General features: G+C 55.9%; 1 protein-coding gene across 2 annotated transcripts; it reads left to right on the forward strand.

The window, feature by feature from the left end:
- Positions 1–1,502: 1,502 nt before the first annotated feature.
- LOC108927019 (regulating synaptic membrane exocytosis protein 1-like) lies at positions 1,503–17,174 on the forward strand. Of its 2 annotated transcripts, XM_029251359.1 has the most exons (28): positions 1,503–1,754; positions 2,072–2,691; positions 2,789–2,829; positions 3,698–3,805; positions 3,901–4,000; positions 4,536–4,659; positions 5,294–5,311; positions 6,583–6,629; positions 6,747–6,844; positions 6,928–7,058; positions 7,252–7,423; positions 7,607–7,706; positions 7,815–7,944; positions 8,957–9,049; positions 9,168–9,269; positions 9,368–9,433; positions 9,574–9,651; positions 10,264–10,380; positions 10,632–10,744; positions 10,853–10,962; positions 11,066–11,208; positions 11,342–11,491; positions 11,598–11,788; positions 13,667–13,793; positions 15,062–15,174; positions 15,690–15,791; positions 15,942–16,081; positions 16,186–17,174. In XM_029251359.1, the coding sequence occupies exons 1-28, from the start codon at positions 1,630–1,632 to the stop codon at positions 16,402–16,404; spliced, it is 3,678 nt and encodes a 1,225-aa protein (XP_029107192.1). In that variant the 5' UTR covers positions 1,503–1,629; the 3' UTR covers positions 16,405–17,174. The 2 variants fall into 2 exon arrangements, with proteins under 2 accessions (XP_029107192.1, XP_029107193.1); XM_029251360.1 differs by lacking the exon at positions 5,294–5,311.
- The last annotated feature ends 51 nt before the right edge of the window (positions 17,175–17,225 follow it).

Raw genomic sequence — 17,225 nt, forward strand, 5'->3', positions numbered from 1 at the left:
GACTAAGTTTGCTGCAGGTTGTGGCCACAGGTGCTCCTACTGCCACACCAGGTTCTGTGCCCGCTGTGGGGGGAAGGTCTCACTGTGCCATCACAGTGTAAGTTTACGTGCCTCTGTGTGTGTTTGTCACAGTCAGGTACACTATATGCTCCAGGCCCCCCCCATACACAGAGAAACCCTAATCAGGAGCTCGTGGGTTTTACATTAGTAAGTGCTGTAGCGCCCTCTAGAGTCCAACTGCAGAAATGCACAGGCATCATTTTGAGCCCAAGGCTCACTGCTGGTGTGTGAGAAGGTGTGTGTGCAGGTTGTGTGTCTCAGCAATGCACCGCTCTCATTCTCCCACCTCCCTCCTGATGTTCAGCAGCTGACACACTTTCAGCTCCTCGGGCATTTTAGCGGGACATGTGAGTTGCATGTCTGGGCTCTCCGGGTCCCAACCAGATTATCTGTGGATTATGTTTCCGCTGCCGCAGTGACCCACCCACACGCACACAGACACGCACAAACACATTAGAGAGCCGCCCCTCGCTGGTGCTCTGATTTAAGGTCATCCAGAGCTCAAGGTTCTGCCACTTTCCCTGAAACCAGTTGAGACAGGTTTGGACCCTCTGCTGCTGTGGCTCTGATGGTGCTGATGCTCATGCCCGCTGTGCGCTGTAGTGCCCAGGATTCCTGAACGGGGGGCCACGGCTGCGGGGGGCCGGTATCTCGGCCCCAGCGTGAGCTGAGCTCCAGTGCACCAACTGGGATTAGGGTCACATAATCCTTCCTGGGAATATTTTCTAGGATCCCCAGCAGCTGTGCATCGTGTATCTGACTTAGTTCAGATTAGTTTGGATCTGTGCCAGGCTGCACCCAATCAGGACGCCAGGTTCTCGCACTGACTCCGCCCCCCCCCCCCCCCCCAACCGCCCACCACGGTGCCTCTGTGGGAGCTGGACGTGCCGCTGCGGAAGGTTCTGGCCCTTTTTGGAGGTGTTTCTTTTCGGCTGCGGGGACGTGTTTGACAGTGCATCGCGTCTCGGGACCCGGACCCTATGCGGGACGGTCATCTGTGAGTACGACGTTCGCATGACCGCTCAGTCGGAGCGATGCTTAGCGCTGCTCCTGTGCAGACAGCCGTTCCGTAGCGCTGACCTCGACCCGCGGCCTCTCTCGTCCTCTTCTGTGTCTCTGCACACAGGGGACACTTAGAGGTGTGTTTCATAATTTGTCTGACTGTCCCCTACACTTGTCTCACTGTCCCCTGCTTCTGTCTCACTGTTCCCTACACCCGTCTCACTGTCCCTTACTCCTGTCTCACTGTCTCCTGCTCCTGTCTTACTGTCTTCTACACCTATCTCACTGTCCCCTGCTATAGTCTGAGTGTCCGCGACACCTGGATTTGTTTCACCTGTGTGACTCTCAGACACGCTGAGCCCACAGCTGTGCCCTCAGGTGCCGCTGTCCTCTGTCCCACATTGAACAGTCTCACTGCTCCTCATCCCTCTGTCCTCGTTTTCTCAGGTGATCTGGGTGTGCAACTTGTGCCGGAAGCAGCAGGTGAAAGTCGTCAGGCCACAGCAGAGGTCACCCAGGTTGGACCATGAGCCCAGTGCCGTGGGCGTGGCCTTGAGCGCCCTGGTCATGTGCGGCCACACGGCGGCGCTCTCCAGGTCACACGTTCGCTTCACGGAGCGCCACGGCCCAGCCGACCCCTCGCGTGTGAGCATGAGCACCTGCCGCTCCCCCAGCAAGCCCCCCTGGGACAGGTATGTTGTGCAGGGAGCTCAGGTCGGAGGGGGCGGGGCCAAGCCCGTCTCACTCGCACTCCCTTTTCTGTTGCTGACAGTCCAGGTTGCAGCGTGTGAGTTTTACCTGTATTTACATGATCCTGTTTGATAACCCTCCCGGAGACGGCTCAGCCGCTTAATCCGCGTGCAAAACCCCTTTCGCTCTCTGATTGCTGCTGCTTTTATTGTCCTGTTGAACCCGCATGCGTCGCGGGAGGTCTTTGCGGAGCTGCTTGTCTCTCTGGCACCGGTCTCTCCAATGGGTCTTGTTGATCACAGCTTCCTGTTTCCCGCAGGAGGACAACGCACTCAGTCCCGCTACAGAATGGAAAGGGAGGCCTTGCTGGTGATGAGCACCAGGGGCGGAGCCTCCACAAAGTGCACTCCAAGGACCACGCCCACTGTCAGGGGGAGGAGTTACCACAGGGGACACGGTGCCACCGGGCCTGCCCCCCAAAAGCCACGCAGCTGGAAAAGAAGGAAACGAAGGCGCCCAGCATCCGAAGGGGGCGCCGACACGGCCACTCAGCCGGAGGCGAGGTAGACTGCGCCAAGGAGGCAGGGGTCGCGCTCGCTCTGGCGAGCAGTGGAGCGGGTGACCGGGAAAGGACCGCGGGAGCTCCTGAAGAAAACCGCCCGAGCACACCCCCCTGCCCGACACCATTCCCCTTCAGGGAGCTGCAGGACCGCGGCACGCGGCAGCACGGCAGCTCCTTCTTGGGCGAGCGTACGAGGACCGCAAGGGCCGACAGCAACCTGCTTGGTGTCAATCGTTTGGAGGCGCTGCCTTCGCCATGCCTCTGCAGGAGGAAACGGAACGCGGGCAGAACGCCGGTGTCCGCCGGCAGCTCGGAGGAAGAGGAGGAGGTGTTCCGCAGCAGTGAGGAAGGAGACCCGGAGACGGTCGGGGAGAGAGGTGAGTCCCGCTCCAGCGAGAGGGGGCGCTGCCGGACCGACGGGGGGAGGGAGGCTGTCGGAGGGGCTCTGGCTGATGTTCCGTCTCCCCTCTCCAGGCTCCTGGAGGAAGTGTCACCTGGACACTGCTGCGTGGCCGGTGAGTTGGACCGTGTACCACCAGGCACTGGAGGGACCGAGCAAGCTGGTGCATCACAGAAATGGCTGAAATGGAGCACAGATTCTTGAAAGATTTCATTGTATGATGTACTTGCAGAACATTTTAGTAATGGCATGTTACTGTCATGGAAGAGTCTTGAACGCGGCGCCGTCTTCCAATATGATGACCGTTGGCAACTTTGTTCATCAGCCAAATGCAGCGTGTTAAGAAACACCGCCTTAGTTTTAATAGGCGTTAAACAGGAGGGCACAGCAGTGCAGCGAGTAGTGTTGATGTCTCAGAGCACCTTTGGGGTGCGAAAGGATGTGGGTTCGATCCCCGCTCAGTCTCTGTGGAGTTTGCATGTTCTCCCCATGCTCCGAGTGCCCTGGTTTCCTCCCACAGTCCAAAGACAAGCTGTTTAGATCGATATCGGTGACTCCGAATTGCACTCAGTGTGTGAGGCTACCCTGCGAGGGACTGGTATCTCCCCTCAGCCCTGCACCCAGTGTTTTCGGGATAGGCTCCGGATCACCATGATTCTGTTCAGGACAAGTGCTTATTGAAACTGGATGGAAGGATTATGAAATGTAACTGGAAAACACCTCATATGTATCCAAGTGTACAAGTTCTAACACATGTTAAACAAAATATATTATTGAGAAGGTGACAAGATGAGTATGAGGTCAGAAAGAAAATTAAAAAAAAAAAACATACTTATGATATGTTGCAATGGGCACTCCCTCCTCCCTCGTCGGAGTGTGCTTATGCACAGCCCTTGATTGGCATTTCTTTGTGTGTGTGTGTGTGTGTGTGTGTGTGTGTGTGTGTGAAGACCGGTGTGGGATTACATCTCTGTCCCCTGCAGCCCCCTGTGTTGTGGCAGCCGTCCAAGGAAGGCGACCGTTTAATCGGACGGATCACTCTGAGCAAAGGGACGCCGGTGTCAGAGACTGGGGGACAGCTGGGGCTGAAGGTGAGCGCCGCCACTGGGGAGGCGGTGTGGCCGGTGATGTCACCAGGGGGTGTGGCCAGTAGCACCGCTGGAGGTGTCATGCCGCTGTTCTGCAGGTTGTCGGGGGGAAGGTCACGGACACAGGGGAGCTGGGGGCTTTCATCACCAAGGTGAAGAGAGGAAGCCTTGCTGACGTAGTGGGACACCTACAGGCAGGTGGGCTCCACTGCGCTTCTCGCCTTCACGTCTGCACGTAATGTGTCCGACATTTACAGAGACTGTGGAAAGCTCTGGAAAGTTCACGCAGGGTGAACGCCTGCTCTGACCATTTGAAGAACCCAAACTAGTTGTGTCTAAATAGTCTTACATCTCACTCACCTTTGTGGGCAGCGGCGCCGAGACACACCTGGAATCGACTCCCTGTCTAGCGTCCAGGCCTGATCGCTCCATACACTCCATGTACCTTTGTTTTTGTTCTTACCGGATCTCCTGCTTTCTGGATCTCTGGTGTTTTGCAATCATTTGTGAGCATTAGGCATTTAGGAAAAACCACGTTTCTAGTTCTCATACCTTATTGAATGAGCCCCGAACATGCGGTGTACGGTGGGTGATGCAGTGATACAGTGAAAATTACCATGCTGTGTAAATGGGCAAATCAGAGTAAGTCACTCTGGAGATGCGTGTGTCGGTGGCATGAATGAATGACTAAATAGCTGATCGGTGAGCTTCCCCTCGCTGCCCCTCATTCCAGGTGATGAGGTGCTGCTCTGGAATGGCAAGTCCTTGCCAGGATCGACAAAGAAGGAGGTCTACAACATCATTCTGGAATCCAAAATGGATCCCCAAGTGGAAATTGTGGTTTCGAGGTCCATCAGGTGAGTGTGAGATGTTCTGGGGTTCTGAATATGTCTCTGCTGAGCTCTTCTGCCTTTTGGCACAGTGGCCCGCAGAGACGCTGCAGGAAACCTGAAGCATTTATCTCTGCAAAATAGCCACCAGGCCAAGAGTTTGGGGTCACAGCTGAGGGCCAACTGGAGCTCCACACACCTCACACCTAAGTAACCAGGGAGCTGCGTAGTCGGTCAGCTGAATCCATACGCTCTGTATGTTTGGCACATGCTGTTTGTCCAAAGAAATGTGTGTACAGCTTTAAGAGCAAACATCTGTCTGTTCGCCCTGCTGTCCGTCCGTCCGTCTGTCTGTCGCTCTGTCTCTCTGTTTATCTGAGATTTACAGCACATAAGCACATGCAGTTCTTCCTGGTTCATTTGGGGGGGGGGCATCGATGGGCTCTGGGTTTTGGGCTCTGGGCTCCGCTCAGTGGTGCTGAAGCTGAGGCTTCACTCACTCACTCACTCACTCACTGGGATGCCACTCGGTTGACTGGGACTGGAGTGTAAATGCAAACTAACTCCTCATTTTCTTGTCTTTTAGAGTGACCTTGTCTCTCTGTCTCCTTTAACCACGTCTCTCTGTCTGTGTGTTTCTTCTGAAAACGTCCGCAAGAAGGATGTGCAGAACATACGAGTAAGTAAAGCGGACAGAGCGGCCGCACGTCCGCCATAAGGCCCAGCGGTCACTCCCACCGCTGGCGCTTCGGCCGCTCGGACCGGGGATCCTTACGGTGCTTCCGCGGAGGGCCTCTTACTTTGACAATAACATTTTCGAAACAAGTACTAATTGGAAATATAATAATATAGCACAATACTGCCCTGCAGAGACATAATAAGCCTTTAATCAGCCTCTACTCCGGCATCGTATTTGCTTGCTTGTGTATCTTATAATATTAAAAAAAAAGAAGAAAAATCAGTAGGACAATATCAGGATTTGTCTATCCTGTGTTTTATGCACCCACTTGAACGATGAACCTCGGTGCAGCAAGCGGAAGGTAGGAAGGTAACAAACTAGGTTTGCTTGAGTCACGTCCGCAGTTATGTCTCTTTCTCTTAACGTAACGCGTAAGTCGTACTTTTGCTGAGACGTACGTCACTTTGGACGAAATGTAAATAATTCCTTGTGTAGATCATCAAGTTCCAGCGAAATGAATTCAGCGCAGTCGTTTCCGGAAGCGGTTAAGAGCCCCTCGACTTCGACAGGTTCCCAGCCTAGGAGGCAAATTCAGCTTGAACGTACGAAAAGGACGTACGTGCTGCCCGTACGACTTTTACGGTTTTTCTGACTGCAAGAGACAGCTGCTCTTCCGCACGCAGCTATTAGGTGGCAGTAAGAAGCAGAGCAGGGATGCGGGACTACATTCATTCTACTCACTGCCACAGTGTTCGCAGTGTTCGCAGTGTTTAGTGTTCAGTGTTCAGTGTTCACAGCTCCTGTGTGCTGTTCCTCACTGCCCATGATCAGTAACACGATGAGCAACTTTGTACACATTTATGGGAGGAGTGAGTCACAGGAGTTTGTGAAAATAAATAAGTAAACAAATAAATGTAATGTAATATAATGTAAATGTAAATTTAAAACTTTTGCTTTCAGTCCTGAGAGAGAGAGAGAGAGAGAAGAGAAGAACTCTTTTACATCATATTCATTCCACGCATGTTTGGTAATTAATGTGGGACTTTTCTCGAGCTCAGAGCGACCAGAGAAGGTGAGGAGCAGACAGACACACAGATACAGACACTGCACTGTGCCCCATTAGACCAGTCGTAGGACTAGAACGTACCAACCAGCTCTTGGTCCCTCCTCACCTGTGCTGTGCTCTTTTATAAGCTCGTACTGCTACACACCTGTAGTCCTCTTGTGCTGTGTGTGCGTGTGGAAATAAACAGAAAATGTCTTTCCTCTAGAGATGCGCCGAGGGTTCCGGAGGTGTCGCGTGCTCCGTCAGAGTCCCGTAAGTCTTCACGTTGCCTTGGACTGCAAGGTCCCTGTGATCTGGCCCGCGTGAGCGTGGACAGACGCGACGCGTTGCTTGCTGCCAACACTGACCCAAGCGCGGTGCGATCCGCAGGGTCCGCTTCGCTTGAGTCCCCAGCACGGGAGCGCCTCTCTCAGCCCCCCAGGTCCTTCGCTAGCAACGGGACGCGGAGAGACCCCCCCCAGCTGTCCGTGAGTAACCGCAAAGGCAGCGTCTCGTGGCTCCCCGCCACCTTCCTGGTTTCCTCTTTGTCACCGCGGACTGCGTTTGACAGGTGAAGCTGTGCTACGACAACATCGGTCATCAGCTCGTCGTCAACGTGCTCCAGGCCTCGGACCTGCCGGCGCGGCCAGACGGACGCCCGAGGAACCCCTACGTGAAAATGTACCTGCTGCCTGACCGCAGGTACCTGTTGAGCGCCGTGAGCGGTGACCTCGTCCCCGGGACCACCGGCTCTGAGACATGTTGCGAATTCTTACTCGCTGAAGTTATTGCAGTGGGGACCGAGGACTTGGGTGTCCGGGTGTGTCCGGGTGTGTAAAGGTGCGTATAGGGGTGTCAAGGCTGGAGGCCATTTGCTCTCTCTTATCCCACCCAGTGACAAGAGCAAGCGCAGGAGCAAAACGGTGAAGAAGAGTTTGGCCCCCAGGTGGAACCAGACCTTCCTGTACAGCCAGGTGCAGCACAGGGACCTGCGAGAGCGAACCCTCGAGCTGAGCGTGTGGGACCAGCCACGCGCGCAGGAGGAGGAGAGTCACCCGCTGGGGGAGGTGTGACTTCCTGGGGAGGGCGGTCGCCTTGTCACTCATCTGCACTCATCGCGGCTGTAGTTCACATCATAAATGGCTCCCTGTGTGCCTCAGAGCTGCTGAATCCCTCCCACATTGAAGAAGAAGGGACTCAAACCAATCTCTTCGAGAGTCTGAACATGTGCGCTGGTACTGTGTGTGCAGGTGCTCATTGAGCTGGAGTTGGCACCACTGGATGACAGAGCGCACTGGTATGAGCTGCAGGTGCATGATGGGTCCACACCCACAGCCCACCCTCCCAGGGGTAAGAACACGCGGTCCTGCTTCATCCTGTGGCTTCATGTTGGCTTTCTGGAGGACTGATGACAGTTTGGTATCTGCCGTGTGTGTGTGTGTGTGTGTGATGGAGCAGGTGAAGACAGCTACTCTGGAGACAAGGACATGTCCAGCATGCTGTCATCACCTGAGCGGCAGAGAGCTACGCTGCAGCAGATCGACCAGGGCAGGGGCCCCTGGCGCCCTATCAGTGGGGCCCCCCACAGGTGAGCCCCTGCCAGGTGTGTAAGTGTGTCACACTGTGTGTGTCTGTGTCTGTGTCTGCAGATGGTTCAGAGCACAGTGTCTCCCTTCGTGTGGGAACAAAGGTGTGTTTGTCCACTCGTTGTGCTCTTGCGGTGCCAGTGGCTTAGGAGCGACCCTGTCTCACATGCAGACAGTCTTTCACACACACAAACACACACACTGCACCTTTGTTTTCATGTTAAATTATTGTAGTGCCCTTGATAAATGTTCTTATGCTAAACTGATACAGTAAAAACTACTCTGCTGTATCAGTGTGGCGGGGGGGCATGGTGGTGCAGCAGGTTTGGCCGGGGCCTGCTCTCTGGTTGGTCTGGGGTTCGAGTCCTGGTTGGGGTGTCCTGCAACGGACTGACGTCCTGTCCGGGGTGTGTGTGTGTGTGTGTGTGTGTGTGTGTGTGTGTGTGTGTGTGTATCAACAGGTAATTAATGTTAAGGTATAAAGCTGATGTTGTTGGTCTCCTTGGAGGATGGGTTTGGCTGAATAGACGAGTAACAGTAACTGGGACATTTCCATAATTCACACAGTCCTCTGGTGTGTCCCAGCAACTGAACCGATAGACATCTTTACATCCCTCAGAGCGTGACGCAGCTCTCTGGCAGCGTGTCACCACTACAAGGCGCTGCTCTGATCTGCTTTTCCATGGCGAGGAGGGCAGCAGCAGATATTCCAGCAGAAGTGTTTTTCTATCTTTTTCTTAGTATTATTCTTCCTCTTTTAATATTCGTCGTATCGGGCTCTCCCCCGCCCCACCTTGGCTCACGCAGTGATGTCATCAGTCAGTGCCACGGTGCCCAGGACAGTACAAGGCAAAGGAGCGAGACCAACCCCCACCCTTCCTTTCTGCGAGCGCACCTGTCCGCCTTTGACTTGACAGACTATGAACGTAGTTCTTATTTTACGATCGTCTGATTTACCGTCACTTTTTACTACAGTGTATCCGTGTTAATCTCCATTTGTGCGTGTTTGCTTAGTGTGGAGACGCGTCGGAACTCCACCAGGTACAGCAGCACGCTTCCTCCCAAGATGCCCCTCCTGGTCAACGGCATCCACAAGGACATATACAGGTACGGAGCCAGAAAGGGTTACCAAGGTGGTCGAGACCCCCAGCCGTGGAGAGACGTGAGCACCTGTGGTTGCTGTTCTCATCCGTTTCTCATCGCTTTGCATGTGACGCTTCGGAAGCTCCACCCTCCCTGCATGCCTGCCGACACGGTCGCGCCTGAGGCTCCCCCGCAGCGGCCCGGCTCGGCACCTGGACCGGGACGCGGACGAGGTCGGCTCCAGGTGAGGTTACGTGCTGAACCCATGCCCAGATGTCCACGCCCCTGATGTCAACACCCTGCACACGTCAGGCTTGGTCTCTCACGGCCGTCTCCCCCCAGGGCCCGGAGCTCAAGCACCAGCTGTCTGGCCCCAGATGAGGGATTTCCCTCCCCTGAGCAGCAAAGGTACAAAGAAAACGCTTCTCTTTCTCCTCCGAGTTGGACGTGACCTCAGTGGCCACTCCCCCTAGTGGCAGATGTCGCCAGCCTCACACAGTCCCTGCCTTTCCTGTCTCCCTGTCGGGGGCGCCGCGGGACACTCTCAGGTGGACTCGGTCGCTACCACGCAGACAGCCTGCAAGCCCCAAAATGGTGATGGAGACCGGTCCCCCCAAAGATGACAGGTAGAGCTCCCAGCCCCAGGTGTGGTAGCCCCTCCCACTGAGACCCCTCCCCCAGGAGCACGGTGTAGGTCTTCACCACGTGTGGCCTCAAGACGGAGCGCTTTCCTCGCACTGCTCCCACACCAGCTGCTTGTTCCCCGTGAGCCGCCTTGGATCGTCTGCTTAATAATTTACGTGTGTCTTCCATGCGTCAAATTGTTTGAGGATTTGGACGGATGCATTCCGACACCTTTCTACGTGTCCCTTCCTTCATTTTTTCCTTTAAATCCTTTGTCATTTTCACGTGGCGCTCATGTGCCCCGACTCAGGCGACACAGAACTCTCTGAAAGGCGATAAGAAAACGCGTGACAGTGTCAGGTGGGACGGGTGGGACACACTAACAGACCGGAAACTCCTGAAACTTTGCCAATAAACCTGTCCAAGGGTCTGTAGCTGATGTATCGTTGCTGTTTTTGTGGTTCCTCAGCAGTGCGGTAAGTGACATAGGAACACATGCATGGCAGCACAGTGTGCCTCAGGGCCCTGTCCTTGGGTCTCTTTGTCTCTGGACACCTTTCTACCGCTCTCTGTCTTTCATGTTGTTGTTTACAATTCTCTCCTGGACCCCCCAGTGTCTCGAGGATCCAGCCAACCTCCATACTCAGAGGCAACAGAAGGGCGGCGCCCCTGCGTCCAATCGGCCAGGCTTCTCTTGGAGGATCCGCCCCCTGCTCGCCTCGTCCGGACAGGTGCTGAACCCAGAACCCTAACCGTAACTGTAGCCTTGACCGCTGCTCTCTCTCCAGGGGGGGCTGTAGGTGATTTGAAAACAGCCTCAGTGTGTAGGAGAGATGGACACACTTACGTGGTCACAACAAGGAACGAGATGCTGTTTTGTCCTCATGACTCACTGTCAGCAGTAAGTGTTCATGTTGCATTTTAATGAGGACCTCCTCTTGCTCTTTGCTCCCCCCCCCCTTACTGTTCTTCTTGGGTGCAGAGGTGCAGTGCGCAACAGCCCCTGTACCCCCCCAGACATGGAGAAACCTCCAGCAGGTCGCAGAGTGAGGCAACTTCCGCAGGTCCCTGTGAAAGGAAGCTGTACAGAGGAAGGTGTGTGTGTGTGTGTGTGTGTGTGTGTGTGTGTGTGTGTGTGTGTGTGCGTGCGTGCGTGTGCGCGCGGGGGGGCGGGAGTCACCTCTTGCGGATCTGTGCTCCCAGTGGCTGAGGACCGCTCTCGGCAGAGGCCCACGAAAGCCAGTTCCTACCAGTCCCCAAGCGCCAGCAATACCGCACCCAGCCAGCAGAGGGAGCTGAAGGGCAAGCGACAGGTGAGCGCCATGCAGGCCGTGTTTCTGCGCGGTAGTGTCTCTCGGGTGTTTGCGGTTCTCACCGCACCAAGCTCTGCTGTGACGGCGCTCGCTGCTCCCTCAGCTCTACGGCGGGCACAGCAGCGGGAGCGTGTCGGACAGCGAGCTCAGCGATGCGTCAGCCACGTCCCGCCGCAGCAGCGCCTCGCACATCAGCAGCGGCAGTTACGCCTCGGTGCAGTCGGAGCAGCCGCGGGGTCGAGCCAGGTGCGCGCGCACTGCCCGGTCCGGTCACTCCAACACGCCGCAGACTTGAGCTCTGCACTGCTCGTCGCTGTCAAAGAAGAGTCGCTCTGTTACCGTGGTAACGCCGGTGCTCCGACGGCTCGTCAAAACACAGGTCCAAGTCTCTGGAGAGCTGCAAGGGGGTGGAGCGCAGAGAGAGGAGGATATCGTGGGGGGTGGTCGACTGGGAGGAGACGCAGGGCGAGAGGCGCAGGAGCCTCTCCGGCGACTCCAGGAGGAGGCACTCTGTTGCGGGGGACCTCAGGTAAAAGCCCGCCTTCCCGTGGCCCCGCCTCCTCTAACCCCCCGGCTCCCGCTCGGGCCCGCGTGACCCTGGCACGTCTCGAACCCTCCTCCCCACGAACCCGCAGCCGCTCTCCGAGCCGCAGCCTGCTCAAGAGCACCAGCGTTAGCGGTGAAATCTACGCCCTGGAACATGGCGACGGCAGCCAGTCGGACCCGGCGCCGAGCAAGAGGGCCAAGCAGCGGCGGGCCAGCCTGGGGGCACGAGTGGCGGCGGTGGTGTCGCGCAGCAGGAGCACATCGCAGCTCCACCAGGCAGGTGCGTCCAAGCCCCTCCAGAGGGGGGCGCCCTTCATCGCTGACGCTTTGTCTCCAGCATCTGTCAGTGTCACCCAGACACACACACACACACACACACACACACACACATACACACACGCACGCGCGCGCGCAGAACTGCCCAGTCTGTGCTGTAAGACACAGCTTCTGTTTGTCAGGTAAAGCAGGCCAGTAGTTGCACTCTGAATCTCTGCCGCGCCGGGCAGTTTGAAGTTCGGTGAGACACTTTGGACGATGAGCTGGGCGAGTCCCAGGCTCACGAAACCTTGGCGAGCGTCCCATGCAGGCTGTTGGTGTACAGCTCTCAGCCTTCTCCTCCTCGTCCTCCTCACATGGCAGGCGGAGAGACGGGTTGCGGTTGACTCTGCAAAGCTCACTGTTGGACATTCAGTAGTGCGAAGCAAGCGGACGCCGTGGACCTACCTAGGAACGGCGCGCTCTCTGGAGCCGACGTGCGTTCGGCTTCCGCGCCGCGCTCTCCGAGGGACGTGGACACGAGCCGCGGGCCGCGTTGGGCTCTGGGACCGCCAGATGCTTGTCTCGTTCGTGTCCGGTGTCCTCAGCGAACTATTTTCCCTGCCCATCGCTTTAGGGCTGAGTTAATAGGCACGTCGGAGAGCGGCGGGCCGCTATTGGCCGAGAATCGTCTCATTTCTCGCAGGCCTCACGATGCCTGACTAGGACCGGCGTCTACAGTTGTCTCGGATCGTCTGAGATCGAAGGTGAACCGGTGGAGCACGGTCTTGGCTGCAGGCTTAGCGAACGTGCTTCGAGTGCCGCTCGAGGACAGTCGAGCGGCGTCCGCGGCGGCGGTCCGTCGGAGTCGGCCTGCGTCTGCTTCCAGAGTTCTGCCGAGGCCTCCGACCTCAAACGGCTCCGGCTCTCGCCGGTCACTTGGCGGCGGCTCCACACCGTTCGCAGAAGATTCGGAGCAGATGTAACGCAGTCAGGCGCCTTTGAAGACACAGCTGATCTTCTTTAAAGTGCCGTATATTTAAGCTCCCTGCCTATTTATGTTTTGATTCATGGATCTTGAAGAGGCCCAAAGAGACACATCAGCGGCTCCTCGCTCTGCCAGGCTGCTGGGTAAAAGCATAACAGGTCTGACTGCCGTAAATCACACGGAGCGCAGCTGGACTCCCCTCTCAGTCCAGCGCCTAGTCTCTCGCTGCCCCCAGTAGGTGCTCTACCGTCTCGGCGGCTCTTCCCGTCCCTGGGGGTCCGCTGTTTCGGTGGCTCTTCCTCAGTCTTTTCATTTCCTGCTCAGCATGAGCCTCTGCTCATCCCTGACTGCACTCGTTCGGTAGATTGAGCCACGAGGAAGACGTGAAAGGATGTAACGCATGATACAGGGAATCCGAGATGTAACTTGTCAAGGGTATAGGGAAAAGGGCTCGTCTGAGACTTACATTAATTCATTTAGTTGACGCTTTCCTCCAAAGCGCCTTACGGTGTTAAGGTCACAATTACGGATCATGGGAATCACGGATAATGTAGTTCTGTGGGCATACAGGAACAGTGAGAGATACGTGTCGGTGGGCCCCGAGCAGCTCTGTGCAGGTGAGATTTTGGGGCGGACAGGGCGCCGTGTCGCTGGCTAAAGTGAAGAGGGCCGCGAGAGCCGAGCGTCCCGGTCACAATGCCAGCACCGGAGGAAGGGGGGTGTTTCTCGCCTAACTTTGACAGGAATGGCTGCTGTGAGCTGAAGTGAGGAACAGGGGGCGCCACTGAGCGCATGATCTCACGGAGACCTCACATGATCTCAGACAGCATGTAGTCCCTGCACGGCCACAGTGCTGCGCTGCTCTCACACACAGGTAACAGCTAACCTGTGTGCTCTTGCGTGTGTGTGTTTCAGAGGCCAACAGGAAGCCGAGGGGTCCGATCCAGCGGAGCCAAGAAACAGGCGTGGCTGCGGAGTTCCTCCGGCAGCCCGGTCGTGAGTGCGCCGAAGGCGCCATGAACAGCTACAGCTCCGAGGGCAAGTGAGCACCCGAGCTGCCGTTCCCACCTGTGTTACACGCACCTGCCGCACTCAGATTGGAAGAGTGTGTGTCTGGCTGGAAACCTGATAACCCCAGTAACCTCGAAAGCCCTACTCCCGGGTCTGTCGTACACACACGTCCCACACTTACACCTACTCCAAGTGCAGACACACACACACACACACACACACACACACACCTTCGCACATGATCAAGGCCAGCGGTGTAGTGGTTAAAGGTCCTCCCAACGAAATGAGCCGAGTTCAAGTGCCACCTTCTGCAGTAGTAGCCTCGATTAAGGTATTAACTGCAAATTGATACACTAAAAATGTCCAAGCTACATAAATGGGTAAATGAATGGGTAAATTCTGACATGTATGTCACTTTGGAGAAAAGCCTCTGTGAAATGAAGCGTGAATCAGTGTAAGTGATGTAAAGTGTAAACGATGGGGCTCAAACTGTTTCTGCTGAAGCGCAGACTGTGTATATGGGTCAGTGGCCCAGGTGTGAGGGGGCCGTGGGGCACAAACGGTGGGTGGGGCACAAACCACTGGGCCAGTCGAGGCTTTGAAGGGCCGCAGTCTCCGCCAGGCATTCCTCCGCGGACGAGCTCATGGAAAGAGCTCTCGCGGCACACGGCCGCCGTCCAGCTCGTCTCTTCGCTTCTCTCGGACATCTCGGCCGCCGGCGGCAGGTGCGTGCAGCCAGCTGGACCCGAGTGGGCGTCGCCTTCGCCGGACCTGCGCCGCTTTATTCCTTGTTCTCCAAAGTGACGTATAACTACTATTAACTAGAGTTTAACTGACTGATACCTTTATCCAAGGTGACTTACTCTGTTAGATATAGTACAGTAAACCGTGGCAACTAGTAAACTACAGTCTCCCTCACACACACACACACACACACACACAAGTGAAACACAAGTGTTTGGTCTGTGGGAGAGAACCAGAGCACCTGGAGGAAACCCATGCAAACTACACACAGACAGAAGGGGATCGAACCCACAGCCAAATGCGCCACACAGGAGCTGTGAGACACCAGCGCTACCGTTTTTGCCGCCTTGCCAAAATTATATTAATTAGTTATTGATTAATTTATCTGGCACCTTTCTCCAAAGTGACAGCAGGAGGTGGGATTCGAACCTGAGTCCTTTGAGCGCAAGGCAACAGCTGTAACCACTGCACCCCCTGCTGGAACGAGCGTGTCCACGTGGGGGTGCGGAATTGGAGAAGGACGTGTCTCACCGGCGTCTCTTGTATCCGGCGCAGCCTCCTCTTCTTAGGCACCCAAGTGGGGGCGGACGGCCAGTTCAGTGACTTCCTGGACGGCCTCGGACCGGCGCAGCTGGTTGGCAGACAGACCCTGGCCACGCCTGCCATGGGTGAGCAACGCTTCCTGTGTTAGCTCCTCCCCTTCCTGTTCTCTGCTTCGGCGTGTCTCGGTGTCCCGCTGGTCTCACCTCCCACAACGGAGGCTCCTCTTCACGAGAATTTCGACATAAAGAGCAAATGTAATTTGTAGCTGAAAATTTGCATAACGAGGCATCGGCTCACGCAAGGAAGTCCTGATGGCTCCTCGCTCGCCTGCCATTGGTCCGACGCCAAGTGACAAGCACGTCTCAAAACCTCCCGACTCTTCATCATAATAGTAATAATAATAATAATAGTAATGATAAAGAGAGTTAGATAAAAGAAAAAAATAGATAGACTAGTAATGATAATGTAAAGAGCCCTAAAAACCCAAAAAAGTTGTGCTAGGAGTTGAAGAGGCCTCATGTAAGAGTGGATGGGTCACTCATGGGTCACACACACGTGCTCCGCCTGCATACGCACGACCGCGTCTCTGGGTGCGGCTGTGTGTCCGGGTGCAGCTCACCTGCTCCTCCACCTTCTCCAGGTGACATCCAGATGGGGCTGCTGGGCAAGAAGACGCAGCTGGAGGTGGAGGTGATCCGAGCCCGAGGCCTCACACCCAAACCGGGGTCCAGATCCCTCCCAGGTGAGCGGGTTGCCATGGTAACGGTGCATAACACCACGCCGCACGTGTCCCTCTGCGTGTCTCACTTGCATCAGCAGCTGTATCAGCTGCTGCCGCCCTCACCTTGGGTTACCAGGGTAAAGAGGTTTGTACCCGTGTTCCCTTCCCAAGCACCGTACGTGAAGGTCTACCTGCTGGACAACGGCATCTGCAGGGCCAAGAAGAAAACCAAGTGTGCGCGGAAAACGCTGGACCCCCTCTACCAGCAGGTGCTGCTCTTCGAGGAGGGCGCCCACGGCAAGATGCTGCAGGTGAGCACCTGGGAAAAGGTTCGCTGGCAGAGCACAGGAAGTGCTGCGTCCCCGGCTCACGCTGTCCCTTCTCCCTGTCCCTGTCCCTGTCCCCTGTCTCCCAGGTCATAGTGTGGGGAGACTACGGGCGAATGGACCACAAGTGCTTCATGGGAGTCGCCCAGATCCTTTTGGAGGAGCTGGACCTGTCGAGCACTGTGATCGGCTGGTACAAGCTGTTTCCCGCCTCCTCTCTGGTGGACCCCACGCTCGCGCCGCTGTCTCGACGGGCCTCCCAGCTTTCGCTCGACGTTTCGCCGGGGCTCTCGGGGGTTCGCTCTTAGGGAAGGTGCCTGGGCTGGGCTTTGAGAGCAGAGCCCCGACATCTCCGCGTGCACCTGCCCTTCGTGCTGTCGCTCCGTTCTCACTTTCTGACACATGGTTGTTTGGGTCGCACGAACCATTCCGACCCCTCCGCTGACCCTCAGCGGTCAGACGTCAGGTGGTCTCACTTGCTCTGCTCGCTCTCTTCCAACAGAGACGGGAGGTTTGTGACGATTTTAGTGAATTTTTCTCATTTACTTTGTGTTTCCCAGTAGAAGCCGTGTTGCGCTGCAGCTGTAGTCCCACGATGAACACGGCTGTGTGTGTGTGTGTGTGTGTGTGTGTGTGTGTGTGTGGAGGTAGGTATGTACAAACCCAGACTCGCTGTGTCAGCATGATGACTGATGTCTGTCGGCGTGTGTGATGAGCACATGGCACACACTTGTAGACACGCCCCGATGGACACGGGGGAGGGAGGCCATGGGGTTCGCACCCTGGGCCGTAGTTGGCCTCACCCCCGCACCCCCCATCCCAGCCCAATCCTCTCCCACCACAAACAATGACCAGATGCCGCAGGGACCGCGACTCATGTGAATAGAGTAGAAAGCACCTCTCCTGTGCAGCACAACCGGAGGAAGTACCATCGCTGTTACTGTTTACCATGTCTGGAATGTGTCCTATGGTAAAAACACACATGTTCACCGCAGTGTTTATCGTTTGTACCAAATGTTCTTCAAATGAGCTGTATGTTTTATATGGAACAGTTTGTTTTTATTATTTTACAAATAAAAGCCCGAGTGGTCAACTGTGATGAATATCTAATGACTGTCATGTACAGATC

Source organism: Scleropages formosus, chromosome 4, assembly GCF_900964775.1.
Source record: "Scleropages formosus chromosome 4, fSclFor1.1, whole genome shotgun sequence".
NCBI lineage: Eukaryota > Metazoa > Chordata > Actinopteri > Osteoglossiformes > Osteoglossidae > Scleropages > Scleropages formosus.

Bases quoted from the DNA above. Each gene is read 5' to 3' on its own strand.
- LOC108927019 (XM_029251359.1), top strand. From the start codon at position 1,630: ATGTGCGGCCACACGGCGGCGCTCTCCAGGTCACACGTTCGCTTCACG. The intron at 4,001-4,535 runs GTGGGCTCCACT...CCCTCATTCCAG, and splicing joins AGTGGGACACCTACAGGCAG to GTGATGAGGTGCTGCTCTGG. The intron at 15,792-15,941 runs GTGAGCGGGTTG...TCCCTTCCCAAG, and splicing joins GGGGTCCAGATCCCTCCCAG to CACCGTACGTGAAGGTCTAC.